At 44.5% G+C, this 16,743-nt stretch overlaps 1 protein-coding gene across 4 annotated transcripts in view; it reads left to right on the top strand.

Moving 5' to 3' along the window:
* The window catches only part of RBBP5 (RB binding protein 5, histone lysine methyltransferase complex subunit), a 148,569-nt gene that overhangs the window by 18,357 nt on the left and 113,469 nt on the right, over positions 1 to 16,743 (top strand). For all 4 annotated transcript variants that reach the window (XM_077481288.1, XM_077481289.1, XM_077481290.1 and 1 more), the window contains exons 3-7: positions 6,677 to 6,849; positions 7,062 to 7,202; positions 7,354 to 7,516; positions 7,611 to 7,720; positions 11,243 to 11,362. In XM_077481288.1, the coding sequence (XP_077337414.1) occupies positions 6,677 to 6,849; positions 7,062 to 7,202; positions 7,354 to 7,516; positions 7,611 to 7,720; positions 11,243 to 11,362 (707 nt within the window). The remainder of the gene's footprint in view (positions 1 to 6,676; positions 6,850 to 7,061; positions 7,203 to 7,353; positions 7,517 to 7,610; positions 7,721 to 11,242; positions 11,363 to 16,743) is intronic.

Raw genomic sequence — 16,743 nt, 5'->3', positions numbered from 1 at the left:
GCCCCCACGCCCGCCACCCCAACGGGGGAACGGACGCCGAGGCCCCGCGCCGGGCAGCCCCCGCTCAAAAAGGGGGAGGCGGGACGCAGGCAGCCGGGCGCAAACCACACCATAAAGGTCCAAGGCAGCGCCCCGCGGTCCGGTGCCGACACCCAGGCAGAAAAATCTATGAATAACATCATCCAAAACCTAAAGCGCCTGTACAGAACAATATTGGTATAAAACTGAGGCGGTAGGGTACCCAATGGGGGGGGGGGAGAGGGGAACCATGAGTCAGATACGCTCCAGAGGCACAGCGAGGAAGATGAAGAAATGTCACGCCAATAAAAAGACAAAGGGCAAAAGTGCAGCGATGTTCATATCCAGACTGAGGGCCCCCTAGGGGTGCCCAGCCCTGACCTGCAAAAACACGTTGTCGCCAGAGGCGGTCAGCTTCCTCGCACAAACTTAGTAAAGGAAACATTCAGGCGGTATGCCCCACAGATGCAAGTAGACGTCCTGAACAGGTAACCAAGCTGAACAAGTTGGTGGGCAGGGTGCCCTTTCAAGGGCGGCAATCAGGTGCAGAAGTACGGCGGGCACGGCTCACTCTCTGCCAGCCCTGGTCGGTCCCAGCGGGCAGGGGCGGGATGCCTTCATGCCATCCAGGTAGATCTGGGGTAGGAACGGACATATCCGTGCAGAATTTGGACAGCTCCTCCGGAAATCGAAGTATTGTGGTTTTGCCATCTCTAGATGCGATCAAGGCCGCAGGGAAGCCCCACCTATATTTAATGGACGCCGCCCGGAGCAGTTCCGTGAGGGGCCTTAAGGCCCTGCGTCGATCCAAGGTTTCTTTAGCGAGATCCGGGAAAAAGGATAGCATCGCCCCATGAAAATCAAACGGATTAGCTCCCTTAGCTTTCTGCATAATCAGTTCCTTTTCAGGATAATGGTGGACCCGGCAAATAATGTCCCGTGGGACGTCTGTAGCAAGATTGCGTGGGCGGAGTGCCCTGTGCACCCGGTCAATCTTCAAAGGGGCGTCAGGTGCTCGTCCCAGAAGGCTATTAAAAATGCCCCGAACGGATGGTAACAGATCGTCGTCTCCAGTCGCTTCGGGAAGTCCCCGAATCCGAACGTTATTACGTCTGTTACGATTCTCTTGATCTTCGATCTTGTAAACGGTCGTACGATGCGAAATGGCAAGTTGACGTGTAGTCGCCTGGAGGGATCGAATAGCGTTCGCGTGGCGATCGAGACGTTGCTCCGACTCTTCAACACGAACCAATACTTGTGAGAGATCCGAACGAACTGCGGAGACCTCCTTCCTGATGACCCGCTCGAGGTTCAGAAGCATGGCGGCGAGATCGGAGGTGGTAGGGAGATCGCTCACTCTCGGCGCCGCTCCGGCGGAAGGATGTGACTCACCCTCGGCCCCCGAGCCCGCCGAGGACTCGGGCGAGCGCGACCTCCGGTCCGGCCCATCGCGGGATGCGGAATCCACTCTACTCCGCGGCTTGCGGCCTAGGTCGTCCTGCTCTTCCACCTCGTCCGGTTCCACGGAAAGGAATCGCTTAATCGACCCCGTCGAGGCTCCTTTCTTGGGCAGAGACTTGCCCGTCCGCCGGCCCATCACTCAGGTAGAAAAAATATGAGTTTTTGGATGATTTTATGTATATTTCTCGGTGTCGGCCTCGGAGCTCACAGAGCACACGTCTGCTCTAGCACATCACCAGGCCACGCCCCCTTGTGTATCCTTTTGAATATTGTGATACCATTCTGTCCCAAACTTCCCTTTAGTGAAAGAGAAAAGATAAACTTTTCATATATTCCCAACGTTATTTTTAATTTATCCTCTATTACTGTGCAATCTTTGCCCTTTTCCTGTCCAATATTTCCCTTTTTATTCCTTGTTCCTACTCCCCACCCCTCCCCATACCCTTCTGGGTTACCCCTAGGGGCTTTTCCTGTGACCGTTACAACCTCACCCATACCTTCAAACTTCCTTCTCTTCCCCACCCATTCACATACTACCTTATCCCCCCTCCCCCCCTCCCTAACCCAACTTCCCTTAAACCCAACCTGTGCCTCATTTTTTTTTTACCCTTCCTAATTTCATTCATGTAATCCTTTATACTGTGGGTGTCCCACCTCCCACCGTTGCATGTGTATATACATTGTGCCCGTAATTCAGGTGCATTGTACCCACTATATCTCCCCGTCCGAACCCACCCCCCCCCCCCCCCCCCCAACGATATCAGTCAGGGGTGAGGGGAAGAGAGAGCAGGAGGGAGCAAGGAGAGTAAAGGGATGGACAAACCAAAAAAAAAGAAAAGCAGACTAGACAAAAAAAAAAAAAAAAAAGGAAAAACAGAGAAAAGGAGGAAGGGGGGAAGAGGCTTTCCTTCCTCCCCCCTAACCCTTCACCTCCTTATCAACCGATCCCCCTTTTCCTCCACCCAAGCTGACACACCAGCAGGAGAATCAAAAAATAAAGTCTCTCCCAAGGCTGCAACTCGTAACCGGGCTGGGTACAGCAGAGCATATGTAACATCTAATTTCTGAAGTCTGCGCTTGGTTTCAGCGAACTCTGCTCTGCGCTTCTGTAAGTCCGGGGAGAAATCAGAATAAAATGAAACTTTGGCCCCTTTATAAGTGATACTACCCATTTCTCTGGCCTTTCGGAGCACAGCCGCTTTATCTTTATAATTCAAGAATTTCAGTAAGATGGATCTGGGTTGGCCCCCTCGGTTCAGGATTCTAGCCGGGACTCTATGCGCCCTTTCGATTGCGAACTGTTGGGAAAAAGTCTCTCTTCCAAAGGTTTCAACAAGCCAATTTTCCAGAAATATAATTGGATCAGGGCCTTCACATTTTTCCGGGAGTCCTACCAGCCTCACATTGTCCCTCCGGAGCCTGTTCTCCATTTCATCCAATTTCCCTGCGAATTTCCCCATCTGTATTTTTAGGTCTTTGACCTCTTGATTCAATGGGTATACCTCATCTTCAATCTGAGATATTCTCCCCTCTGCTGCTGTTATCCTATCAGCCGTGTTTTGAAGATCTTGCCGCATCAAAGCTAGCTCCTCCTTAATGCCTCTTGTTTGTTCACATAGCTCTACTAGAGATTGTTTACACACATTAACCGCCCCCAACACCTCCTTTAATGTGGGTTCTCCTTCTCCATTAATCAAATGGTCCTGCATAGACACTGTTTCGGATCTCCCGACAGTACCCACCGTTTGTTTAACTGCGTTCTTTCCCCCTACCAGTCCTGATTGCCCTTGGCTCTTTCTATCTGTTGAGATTTTTACTTGAGCTCCCTTAGTTGGCGTATGTTCAGAAGTATGCGCATATTTTTCTAGTTTTGCTGCTGCTGATGTCCCTGTTGCCATGGCCTGGGAGCTCTTTTCCTTGTCTTTATCCTTAGCTGACCTTAAAGATTGCGTTCCAACATTCTCTTGACCTGCCAGCTCTTCCCCTCTCCTCCTTGCTGCCATAATTGATTCGTTATATAACCAAAGAACACAAAAAAATTAAAAAATAAAAAGGGGGGATTGCTCTCTTCTCCTCCAGGGAAAGAGGGAGGGAGGGGAGGGGGGTACTCACAACGCAACCTCCGCAATGCCGTGGGGATCCACTTTAATTATATAGCCTCCAAAAGCTCCGACAATTCCCACTGTCCAGCTAGGATCCCCCTCGCTTAATAACAAGAGCAACAAAAACAGGTGCGGCACATTTTTTTTTTTTTTTTTTTTTCCTTCCTTTCAAAGCCTGGTCAGATCTTACACATTTGTTAGCAGGTTAATTCATGAAAGTTCAGACAATATAAGTTCCACTCCTCCACACTTTCTATTTTCCCTTTGGAGCACTATAGGCAGGCATATTATACTAGGTAAAGAGAAATATCTCTCAAGTACTTTCCACATACTGATATATAACCTCTGATACATACAGGAGATGCCAGACAATATTGCAGGTGACCACCAGAGGTCTCTCTTCACTGCTTATTCCACTGCTTAGCTGTTTGGTTTAGGATTTTTTACCTGGTATGTGGTATGCCGAGACTGGCTTCGTTGTGTTTATCAAGCTGTCGCCTCGTCTCCCGAGCCCTCACCGGGATTTCGCTAGACCACACAGGCAGTCCCCTCTGCAGCGCCTCCACAGCCCCGGATCGACCAACAGCTCCTCCGCTCCAGTATACATGGAGGATCCCCACGGACAAGACACCAGGTACCAGCCAGTCTGTGAGAACAGCCTATGGGAGCAAGTTGGCTAAGGAAGTGTATACTAACATCCGTCCTCCTCTCTCCTCTCCTCTTGTGGGCATCACAGCTCAAAGCGCTGTTAACCGGGCACAGGCATCAGCTGTCAGCGTTGCGGTGAGAGCACACACCACTCTCACCTCTCTCACTCCTCGCACGCCGCCGCCATCACCATCCGGTCACGCCCCCCTCCTTCTACATATTTTTGGTAAAAAAATCGCAATAAGCGATTATTGATTGGTTTGCACAAAAGTTATAGCGTTTACAAAACGGGGATAGTTTTATGGCATTTTTATTAATAACTTTTTTTTTACTAGTAATGGCGGCAATCAGCGATTTTTATTGTGACTGCGACATTATGGTGGACACATCGGACATTTTTGACACATTTTTGTATCCGTTTCTTTTGTCATCAGTGCCACCTGTCAGTGTCACGTGCCATCTGTTGTCAGCGTCACGTGCCATCTGTTGTCAGCGTCACGTGCCATCTGTTGTCAGCGTCACGTGCCATCTGTTGTCAGCGTCACGTGCCATCTGTTGTCAGTGTCACGTGCCATCTGTTGTCAGTGTCACGTGCCATCTGTCATCAGTGTCACGCGTCATCGGTGCCACATATTAGTGCCATCTGTCATCAGTGCCACGTATAAGTGTCATCATTGCCACGTATCAGTGCCATCTGTCATCAGTGTCACTTGTCATTGTCCTGGTACTCCAGGGCCTTCAAAAGTGTAATAAGTAGTCAACAAGTTAGATGTGTAATTTATGCTCCAGAACACGTGATGGCGCTCCCTGCATGTTGGGCCTCTCTATGTGGCCAGGCTGTGAAAAAATTCGTACACATGTGGTATTGTAATACTCAGGAAGAGTAGCAGAATTTTTTTGGGGGTGTCATTTGTGGTATACACATGCCATGTGAAATAATTAACCTATTACAATGACAATTTTGTGGGAAAAAATAAAAAAAAATAAAAAATCTTAATTTTGCAAAGAATTGTGAGGAAAAAAATGACAACATCAAAAAGCTCACCATGCCTCTTACTAAATACTTTGGAATGTCTACTTTCCAAAAAGGGGTCATTTGGGGGGTATTTGTACTTTCCTGGCTTGTTCGGGTCACAAGAAGCGAGATAGGCCACCAGTACATCAGATGTGATCAATTTTGTGCGATTCGCACCACAGCTTGTAGACTCTCTAACTTTCACAAAGACCAAATAATATCCACTAATTTGGGTTATTTTTACCAAAGATATGTAGCAGTATAAATTGTGGCCAAAATTTATGAAGAAAAATTAATAATTTGCATAATTCTGTCACAGAAACAAAGAAATATGCTTTTTTTTTCAAAATTTTCGGTCTTTTTTCATTTATAGCGCAAAAAATAAAAACCCCAGAGGTGATCAAATACCACCAAAAGAAAGCTCTATTAGTGGGGAAAAAAAGTACAAAAAATTCATTTGGGTACAGTGTTGCATGACTGAGTAATTGTCATTCAAAGTGTGAGAGCACCGAAAGCTGAAAATTGGTCTGGGCAGGAAGGGTGTTTAAGTGCCCGGTAAGCAAGTGGTTAATCCTTTTTGGAATAAGGCTGTAACATAACACAATATGGGAAATGTGAAGTGCTGTGAATATTTTTTGGATACACTGTAAACAAAAAGGCAGCAGATAATTCAGCCCCTTCAATCCCTCATTTCAAACCCCTTGTTTGGTCAGTAAGGCTACCCATTATACCCTTTGTGGTTGTCACTTAAGTTAACCCCTGGTTTATGCATTATTTTCCTCATTTGCTCAATTTCAATTGCCCTGGTTTGTTAAAGTTTACATTAAAGAAGTCCAGCTTGAGCGTTTTAGGCTGGGCTTCTCCTATGGATCACAGGAGTGCAATTTATTTTGCACTCCCGTGACCCATTTTCAGTGGAGAGCAGTCTGAAGTCCGCTGATGTCCAAAACAACGATCAGACGAGGCAGCACGTCCTCTCGACTTCAAAGTCTGGATCCGCCAGCTGCCTGTATTGATTGCAGTCTCGGGAAGCCACTGAGATGGCCGCTCCCCACCCCTCCACAGCTCAGTGCTCCAATGAGTGTGGAGAAGCAGAGAGGAGAGGTGCTGACTGGCAGTCAGCAGCTCGCCTCTCAGGGATCTGTGAAAACCGAGCTATCGGCGATGATCGGTGGCTCGGTTCTTAGTGCAGGGATGGCAGGGGACATCTGCAGCATCGGTCTGATGCTGCATCCACATAGGTAAGTATGAAACAAAAAAAATACTTCTCTTTTAAAGCAAGCTTTTGACTGTAAATTAGGTTTGAGTTCGCAATGGGAGCTTTGGCAGTTGTATTACCGCCACAAAATGGTGACAGCTTTCTGCTTAGGGCTATGCAATTGCTTGGAATTGGTTGCTATGGAAATTAGTTTATTTTTATTTCTTTGCATAGGAAGCAGATGGAACGTTGGATTGCATTAGCATGGCCCTCACCTGCACCTTTAATAGGTGGGGCACTCTTCTCGCCGTGGGTTGTAACGACGGCCGTATTGTTATATGGGACTTCTTAACACGGGGCATTGCCAAGATCTTAAGTGCTCATATACATCCTGTGTGCTCTCTATGGTGAGTAATCTGCCTTGTGATTTGAAAACAAATGTCCAGCATATTTTACTTGGTCTTATTAGGGAAAATGACTAATGCCTCATTTTGTGTTAGTTTTTTAAAATCTGATTAGTGTTTTCAATTGTAGTTGTGATATTTTCTTGTTTGCGGCACCGTACACCTTTTTAAGGCTTTTGAATTTGTGTATCCTAAAAATGTTGTCTTCTTTACAGCTGGAGCAGAGATGGTCATAAGCTTGTGAGTGCCTCTACCGATAACATAGTATCTTTGTGGGATGTCTTGTCTGGAGATTGTGATCAGAGGTTTAGGTTTCCTTCCCCTATACTTAAAGTTCAGTTTCATCCCCGTGATCAGTAAGTAATAGTAGATGTTTTCTTTAATATATTGTTTACTGATTTTATACTGTATGCTGCATTTGGGTCTGTGCTGAAGCAGATCTTCTATGTTGATTATTGTAATACACCTCTAAGACACACAGTTTTTTTTTTTTTTTTTTTTTACCAGGGATAAAGTTCTAGTGTGTCCCATGAAATCTGCCCCTGTTATGCTAACGCTGTCAGACTCCAGCCATGTTGTCCTACCTGTGGATGATGATTCTGATCTTAACGTAGTAGCATCTTTTGACCGTAGAGGAGAGTACATCTATACAGGAAATGCCAAAGGGAAGGTATGACGCATTAGAAAAGTTAGTATATTGTTTACAAAAACGCATTTAATTAAGGGAAACTGAGTGCATCTCTTATAAAAATATTTTTTTACAGATTTTAGTGCTAAAAACAAACACCCAGGATCTGGTGGCATCTTTCCGTGTTACAACCGGGACCAGCAACACAACTGCTATTAAATCCATAGAGTTTGCAAGGAAGGGCAGGTAACGGCTAATCTCGATGGAAAAATGCTCTAATTGGCTTTGTGTAATTCTTTTGCTTGTTGCTGTTCTATCTATTTAGTCTTGCTCAGGACTGGGAACATGTTTGTTGCCAGGTCGCTGTATTATAGTTTGTATAGTATGCAGCATCCAAACACAGCAAGTACAATTTTCTCATGTTTAAAAAAGTAGGGTAAATTTTTTTTTTTTCCCTTTACTTTTTTGTCTCGAATGATTACATTTACTAATGTTGTGACACAGTCAGCTTATAGAGGGCTTTTGCATGCCTTTACCTGACGATGCAGAGCTTTCAAAGTATAGGAAGGATCCTGACAAAATGTTCTCAATTCATTGGCTGGTTGATAGGTGACATCATCTGTCAGGGATTTGTTGGAAGCCAGAAGCCAATATATATGTTTGTTATGTTTGTTTTTACTTATTCCAAAAGTCTTTTTTTTTTTTTTCCACAACAAGGACATAATAGATAAGGTAAAAGTATGTATGTTTAACATAAATCATCATTTTAAAATGGCTAGAGATGATTTGTTGGAAGATCCACCAGTTAAAGTGAAACGATTTTTATTAAAATAACAAACATGGTATACTCGCCTGCTCTGTGCAATGGTTTTGCATAGAGCAGCCTCAATTCTCCTCTGGGGTTCCCCACCAGTGTTTCAGGCCCCTCCTCCTCAGCGAATGCCCCTTGGAAAGCGGCTTTCCATAGGGGCATGCGTGCAGGCTTGCTTCTGAGCCGCCCTGTCTGTGTCTATTGGCCCAGTCCTCTGCTCCCTTGTCACAGGCTTCCGCAGCTATCAATCTGTCCAATGAGGAGAGGGGCAGCAGCGGGAGCAGCTGCTCTAATGCACGTAGCTGGGTCGGATCAGGCTCAGTTAAGAATGAGGGGGGCTTGGGAAGATCCTGCAGCACATAAGTTTTTTTTATTTTTTTTTAGGCATAGACTGCATTAAAGTACAATGCCTTAAGGCTTTAGTATCACTTTAACCACTTCAATACTTAGGACGTCATATGACTGACTTTGAGTGGGGATATCTGAATGATGCCTGTAGCTACAGGCATCATTCTTTCCAGGCAGTGATTCTGTGCACGATAAGAACGATCATAGCGTCAGTTCCGCTGCTTGATCGTTCTTATAGGCGATGGGAGGGGACACGCCACCATCCGGTGCTTCTCCGGGCTTTTTTTTTTTTTCTCAATCTCATGCTTTCCAGCCTGGAGGAGAGATGTAGGTCTTATTGACCCTGCATCTCTCCATAAAGAGGACCTGTTACAATCGATTCCTATTACAAGGGATGTTTAATAGGAATAAAAGTGATTTATGTAAAATAAAAAATGTAAAATGCCCCTGTCCCCAGTAGCTCACGTTCAGAAGTGAATGCACATGCAAGTCCCACCATTCAAACCACACATGTGAAGTATCGCCGGGTGAGTTCGAGCATGTGCAACAATTCTAGCACTAGACTTCCTCTGTAACTCTCTAAAATGGTAACATGTAAAAATGTTCAAAGCGTCGCCTATGGAGATTTTTAAGTACCGAAGTTTGTCGCCATTCCATGAGTGTGTGCAATTTTAAAGTGTGACATCATCTTTCACATTATACGAAAAGATTGGGATAACTTTACTGTTTTGTAGTTTTTTAAATTCATGAAACCGTCTTTTTTCCCAAAAATTATTGCGCAAATACCGTGCAAGATAAAAAGTTGCAATGACCACCATTTTATTCCCTAGGGTGTCTTCTAAAAAAAAAACATATATAATGTTTGGGGGTTCTGAGTAATTTTCAAGCAAAAAAATTATTATTTTTACATGTAGGAGATAAGTGCCAGAATAGGCCCAGTATTGAAGTGGTTAAAGACCATATATAGAATGTCACTGAGGTACAGGAAATTTTAAGTAGATTTTTTTTATCAGGGTATGCATCATTTCTGAATCGAGCAATTGGATGAAAGGTCAACTGGCTTTCCAGTTCATTTGAAATAAAACAAAAATTCAAGGGTTTAGCAGGGACTATGAAAGGGTATCCAAGAGTCACTGGAGAAAAGGAGGAGAGGAGCATATAATAAAAGGAAGGGGCAAGATAAGGAGAGAAATAAATAATGGGGGGGGGGGGTTAAGGAGAGATTGGCTGGGTGAGTGATGTGTTGTCTATATAGGAAAGTCTAAAGATTAAGTCCAAGAGAAAGGTGTATAACAAGCTAAACTCCTTGCTCAAGGATCACCCTGTATGCCAGAGGTTAAATTTATTCCAACTAATAGAAACAGGTATGTCTAAAATTATCTTTACAATATTTTAGGAAAGCTTTGAGACTTTCTATATGTCTAATATAATTTATCTTGGAGAACCACAATGCTAGAGAAAGGGTTGAGTGTTGTTTCCATAGCAAACATCTCTTTTAATGCACCCAATCAATGTTAAGGTAGTAGGGTTAATTACGGTTTCACTTATATTTTGACATGTATTAGGACTGAGCATGTATATCATACATAGTCTATTCTTATGGCTCCTAAGAGCAGCTGATGAATAGCTTTGTTTTACTGTTGACATTATTTTGGAGCATTTCAAACTGATCTCAATTACAAGCAGAATGAACCTGAAAGCAAACTGCCTTATCCCATTGACATAAGCCCAAAGCTGCCATCATAGGTCCTAATACAGTTTGTGACTGGGATAATCTTCTGGATCTTTTACCTTGGCATAAAAGATACACCAAAGACAAGGTTGAACATGAAACTTTAAAATACATATATAGAACATGGCTAATCTTTCAGGGCTTAATTGTATCATCCAGGCATAAACTCAATCTGGATGGATTGAAATTCGGCCAGTTCAGTGGCACCATACCATTTCCAATCCATGTGTGACTGCTGCCAGTCGACAGATTTTTAATATTATTATTCTAGACTTCCAAGAAGACAGAATGTATTTGTACCGTGAATTGTGCTGTTTTTAAAGCAGTTGCCATCAAATCACTCTACTTCTGAATGTGAAGCTTGTCAGTCTTTTTAAAACTTATGAAAACGTGGTAAAAAATTTACTGATGCAGTTACCATCTGTGTGCTTAATTGGTATCACATAATGACTGTATTCAGATAATCTTTGATATATTACATAAAGTAAACAAGTCAAATATTATTTTGTAATTTCTTCATGATATGAGAATCTATGTATCCTATATTTCTCTGTAGCTGAAAAAACAAATGTTTTCCATTTTCCCATTTACATATTTTACTAAAGTAAAAATGAATGCCCTCCCTTTCACTTTATTTTTTTTTTGTGTGCTTGTACTGCGTTCTTAGCAACTTTTTCCACTCTACTGCCTGCTCTATAGCAGAAATGTATGGAATAAAATGGGAGAGGATATCAGGGTGAGAAGCCATATTTTTCTGTGTCCTGCACAGATTTAACAGTGACGTTTGAAGTTTAACAGTGACGTATCGAAAGTTCTCATTTCTGTTGAAGTTTCTCTACTAATAAGTTCAGTATATATTGTTTTATCTTTTGTGTAGCTGTTTCTTGATAAATACAGCAGACAGAATAATTCGAGTGTATGACGGACGGGAAATACTTACCTGTGGAAGAGATGGGGAGCCAGAGCCTATGCAAAAACTTCAAGATTTAGTTAACAGGTACAAATATTTATCTGAAAAATTAACGAAAAGTTCTTTTGTCAACCCCTATAAGACTAGCCTTTGGGGTTTAATAACATAATCCATATTTTCCAGACTGTTTTGATGTTTTTTTTTTTTTGTCATTTTTATTTTCTGTTTAATGGTTCTTAAAAGATAAGTAAAGGATTCCCCCGCCCCTTCCTCCCAATCATACTTGCCTATATGAATGCAGCATTGGGCCCCCGGCGCCTCTACACTGAGAACCAAGCGATCGAACATCGCCGATCACTTGGTTTTCAGAGCTCTGTGATCAGAGAGCTGTAGACTGTCAATAACAGCTCTCTGCTCTTCTTTCTCCTCGCTCACTGGAGCCCTAGGCTGTGGAGGGGGAAAAGTGGCCGCCTAAGGCTCAAAGTGGCTCGCTGAGATGGGCGTCAGTCCATGCACCTGGCAGATCCAGACTCCGTAGTCGGGTTGACGCGGTGTCTGGACTGAAATAGGTGACGTCTGCTCTCTGCTGAAAATGAGTCACAGGAGTGCAAAGCGAATTGCACTCGTGTAATCCATAGAAGAAGTACAGCCAAACGAGCTTTGCCTGGACTTCTCCTGTAATGTTTTTTTAGGCCTCATGAACACTTTTGTGATATCGATAGCGTTAAATAAAGAAAAAGAAGGTAAAAAAAAAAAATATTAAAATGAAATGGTAATAAAAATTAAAAGCACTTCTGTACACAACCCAGTGCAATGTCGCAGCATAGGGCACGCACGTGTATGTGTACATAAATTGAGCCACACATGCAAAGTATCACCATAAATCGGAGTGTGAGTAATAATTGTAGGACAAGCAGTCGTGTAAAAGTTGTTGGTGTAGCCTGCAGTCGCAGTTAACTCTAAACTGATAACGTGTAAAAGTTGTTGATGTAGCCTATGGAGAATTTTTGGTTACTCCCAGGTGCACACCGTTTTAAAGTGATTGTAAACCTTTGTGTTTATTTTTTATTTTTTTGTGTTTTTTTTTTTATTTCTATTTTTTATAACAAACATATCATACTTGCCTCCACTGTGCAGTTCCTTTTGCACAGTGTGGCCCCGAACCTCCTCTTGTGGGATCCCCCCGGTGGCGCTTGCGGCTCCTTGCACCGGTAAACCCCCTGGGAGAAGCGCTCTCCCTGGGGGGTTATGTTGTGGATGCACTTCTGAGTCCAGCATTTTCTTGCATAGACACAGAATGCCGGACTCTGCCTGCCTCAGTGCCCACGTCATTGGATTTGATGGACATCAGTAGGAGCCAATGCCTGCGCTGCTATCAATCCAATCAAAAGCCGAGAACCCCGGGCAGAGAGGAAGAGTGTGTCTCCTCTGAGGGAATGAATGGGTTCAGGTGAGTAAAGTTTTGACACATTTCTGGGACCATTGGCATTTCTAGAGCGATCAATGCTATAAAAATGCATCGATTTACTGTAAAAATGTCACAAGCAGTGATGGGGTTAACACTAAGGGGTGATCAAGGGGTAAATGTGTTCCCTAGTGTGTGTTCTAACTGAAGGGGGGGAGGTGAGACTGTGCAGGGGAGATGACAGATCGCTGTTCATAATCTGTATGAACAGACGATCTGTCTGTTCTCCCCTCAGAGAACTGGAAACTGTTTACACTCTCAGATCCCGGTTCTCCGTGTGTCAGCGGTGATCATGACCACTGGGCACTAGCATCGGCTCGGGGGGCGGGTGGGTGCGTCCCTAGTGGCAACAGGGAAAAGCGACATTGCACACCGTCATTTTGCCCAGCCGTGTCATTCTGCCGCAGTACAACAAGGGCGGCTGGACGGCAAGTGGTTAAATAGTATAAAGCTGTACAAGGAGCCAATCAAGGCAACCTGTTTGTGTTGCTGGTAGTTCCATTTAATCGGCTGCAAATAAATGCAGCTGAGATGGGAACTCAGGGTATCTCCCTAAGGCCAAGGGCTGGCAGGGTCATGTGTCACTGGTGGAAGAGGAAGCCCCCGTCGGCGCAATACATGTGCTCTCCCCTGCACAAAGGCATAGGCGGGGATCTTGGAGACCTCCACAACCCATTAGACATGCGCAGGAGGAGCCCATCTGCCTGCACGAAGCATGGCACGGCCCCCGAGCATGCACCGCGCACCAAAAAGTTTACAGAGAGAAAAATTGTACGCAACACAAACAGAAAAAAAGAGGAAAGAAAATTTTTAAAATTTAAATAAATATGTACGTGACAGTGAGTAATAGCTAGATTTACACTGGAATTCGTAATCGTGACCCCATATAGCAATAAAGGTGTTATGTTAATGTTGACAAATTTGCAGCGTTTGGGGTGGTTATTATATAATTGGGTTTGTGTATCATGGGTGAATGTGTTTGACATTTTCTTTGATGGGTCTATGTTCGACCCCTTATTTAATCTAAAAAAAGTGCCTATAGGTGGATAGTGTGAGCGTGAGATAGTTGATGCAGTAAAAAGTGCTTGAATAAGATCCAGAGTGACTCGCTGGAGTGTGTATATCTAATACGTCACTATATGGAGAGACTCAAGAATAAAAATAAGAGATTAGTGAGTTTGCAGGTTATATGCGTTTGTGCGTTTTTTATTTTTGTTTTGTACTTTTAGAGGGTTATGATTTTGGTTTAATTGCCAATTCCTCAATTAGTAATGACATTGTTTTGGAGCACAACTTCAGATTGTCCTCCCAGTTTTAAAATAGGAATCAATGTTGAACATAAAAGTTGCCACCTTTTTAATATGCTGCCAAAAAAAATGGGGGGGGGGGGGAAGGAGGGGAAAGGAAACATTACTATAAAACTCAGTACCGATTGGCCTATCAATAACAATATCTACACATCCAGAGAACAGGGGACTTACACAGGTATTTACTATCCACATGCTGGTTCCTGTGATGTTAGCTTTGCTTGTTTGGCTCTCTGCTGCTGGCAGGTAGCCCACACCATTTGGTAAAAGTACCCTATTACGTTCACTGGTGGTTGTAACACATTTGATGGTGAATATTGTTTCCTTGCTGAATTGAGCATACTCCACTGTCGGTCATCCTTGGCTGGAAGTCCGAATATCCACCTATGTTGCACCGTTTGAAAAATTACTTTTTTTTCACTTTGGACTCATCTAAGTGTCTCTTGACGCAGTTAAATGGACATTTAGGTTTTAGATATGTTTATGTATATGTTGTCTCACCATTTTTGCATACTAGTCTCGCTTTGCAGGCAATGTCATTAATGTATGTTTAAGTGTGCAATGCCACTTATATATTTGCATTATCACATATATCACTAATTAGCGCTGCACTTAAATTCTTACCACTTTCTTTACACAATTTGTCTAATTGTAGTGTTAACAGCTCATCTCTTGAGTGTGGTGGTGCAGTATTTTTCTTCCTTTATTTTTTATTCACAGGTTAATACATGACTGCTGTTTGTAGTCTAAGAACTGACACTTCCTGTGAAGAAGCTACATATCTACCAGTTTCTGGGTCTCTCCGTCTAGTGATTTTCTGCTAATTAATTAGATCATACAAAAGCAAGCAGAGAAATTAACAGTGGGCTCATCATGTCTTTCATCACATTTGCACTCCCACATTTGTAACACAGAGGAAATTGTGAGGGCAACAAAGCTAATTAAGGGAATAAAGGACCTCAGGAAAGACTACAAGCATTAAACTTCTCTCTGGAGAGGAGACTCTTGAGAGGGGATTTGATATCAATGTACAAATACCGTACTGGCGAATCTAGCTTAGGGAAAATACAATTTAGTTGACTTGAATTTAAAAAACAAGCGTGGCCATGCACTAAAGTTGGAAGAGAAGCAGTTTAACCATAAACTGCATAGAGGGTTCTTTACTGTCAGAGCGGTAAGGATGTGGAATTCTTTTCCACAAACAGTGATATCAGCAGGGAGCATTGATAGTTTCAATAAACTATTAGATGGTACACCTTAATGACCACAACATACGGGAGTGTACAATGTACTATTGAGAGATATCTATCTATCTCTATCTATATTAACACACACGCACACACCATAGGTGCAACTAGATGGACTGCTGTGTTTCTCACCAACTCTGTGAGGCATAGATTGTGACCTGGAACAAGAAGTTGCCTATCTATTAGTGATGCACCGAAATTTCGGCCGCCGAAACATATCGGCCGAAAATGCCCTTTTCGGCAATTTGCCGAAAGAGAAAAACGTCCGATAATGGAGCCGAAAATGGGGCGTGGCCTGGGGGCGGGGCTCCGCCCCCCGCCCCTGGTGACGCCCATCATAGCGCAGGAGAGCCACCTCCGCCGCCTTTTTGATAACAGCGCCGGGAACATCACAGCTTTCATTTCAATTGCTGTGTGTTCCCGGCCGTGCGCCGTCACATGCAGCCCCTCCCCCTTGTCCGGGCACTTAGATAGACAGATCATCCGCAGGATTGGACGGATGATCTGTCTATCAAAGTGCCCGGACAAGGGGGAGGGGCTGCGTGTGACGGCGCACGGCCGGGAACACACAGCAATTGAAATGAAAGCTGTGATGTTCCCGGCGCTGTTATCAAACAGGCGGCGGAGGTGGCTCTCTTCCCTGCACACAGTGCACAGGCTGGCTGCAAAATGGCACACAGGCTGCAAAATGGCACACAGGCTGCAATGGGACACACAGGCTGCAATGGGACACACAGGCTGCAATGGGACACACAGGCTGCAATGGGACACACAGGCTGCAATGGGACACACTGGCTGCAATGGGACACACTGGCTGCAATGGGACACACTGGCTGCAATGGGACACACTGGCTGCAATGGGACACACTGGCTGCAATGGGACACACTGGCTGCAATGGGACACACTGGCTGCAATGGGACACACTGGCTGCAATTGGCTACACTGGCTGCAATTGGCTACACTGGCTGCAATTGGCTGCAATGGGGCACACTGGCTGCAATTGGCTGCAATGGGACACATTGGCTGCAATGGGACACACTGGCTGCAATTGGCTACACTGGCTGCAATTGGCTACACTGGCTGCAATTGGCTACACTGGCTGCAATTGGCTGCAATGGGGCACACTGGCTGCAATTGGCTGCAATGGGGCACACTGGCTGCAATGGGGCACACTGGCTGCAATGGGGCACACTGGCTGCAATTGGGCACACTGGCTGCAATTGGGCACACTGGCTGCAATTGGGCACACTGGCTGCAATGGGACACACTGGCTGCAATGGGACACACTGGCTGCAATGGGACACACTGGCTGCAATGGGACACACTGGCTGCAATTGGCTACACTGGCTGCAATTGGCTACACTGGCTGCAATTGGCTACACTGGCTGCAATTGGCTGCAATGGGGCACACTGGCTGCAATTGGCTGCAATGGGACACATTGGCTGCA

This window comes from Lithobates pipiens, unplaced genomic scaffold (assembly GCF_037356315.1).
Source record: "Lithobates pipiens isolate NorthernLeopardFrog02 unplaced genomic scaffold, aLitPip1_a1.2 Scaffold_16, whole genome shotgun sequence".
NCBI classification, from domain to species: Eukaryota; Metazoa; Chordata; class Amphibia; order Anura; family Ranidae; genus Lithobates; species Lithobates pipiens.
Note: the sequence above shows the minus strand (reverse complement) of the source record. Positions and strands in the feature narration are given on the sequence as shown.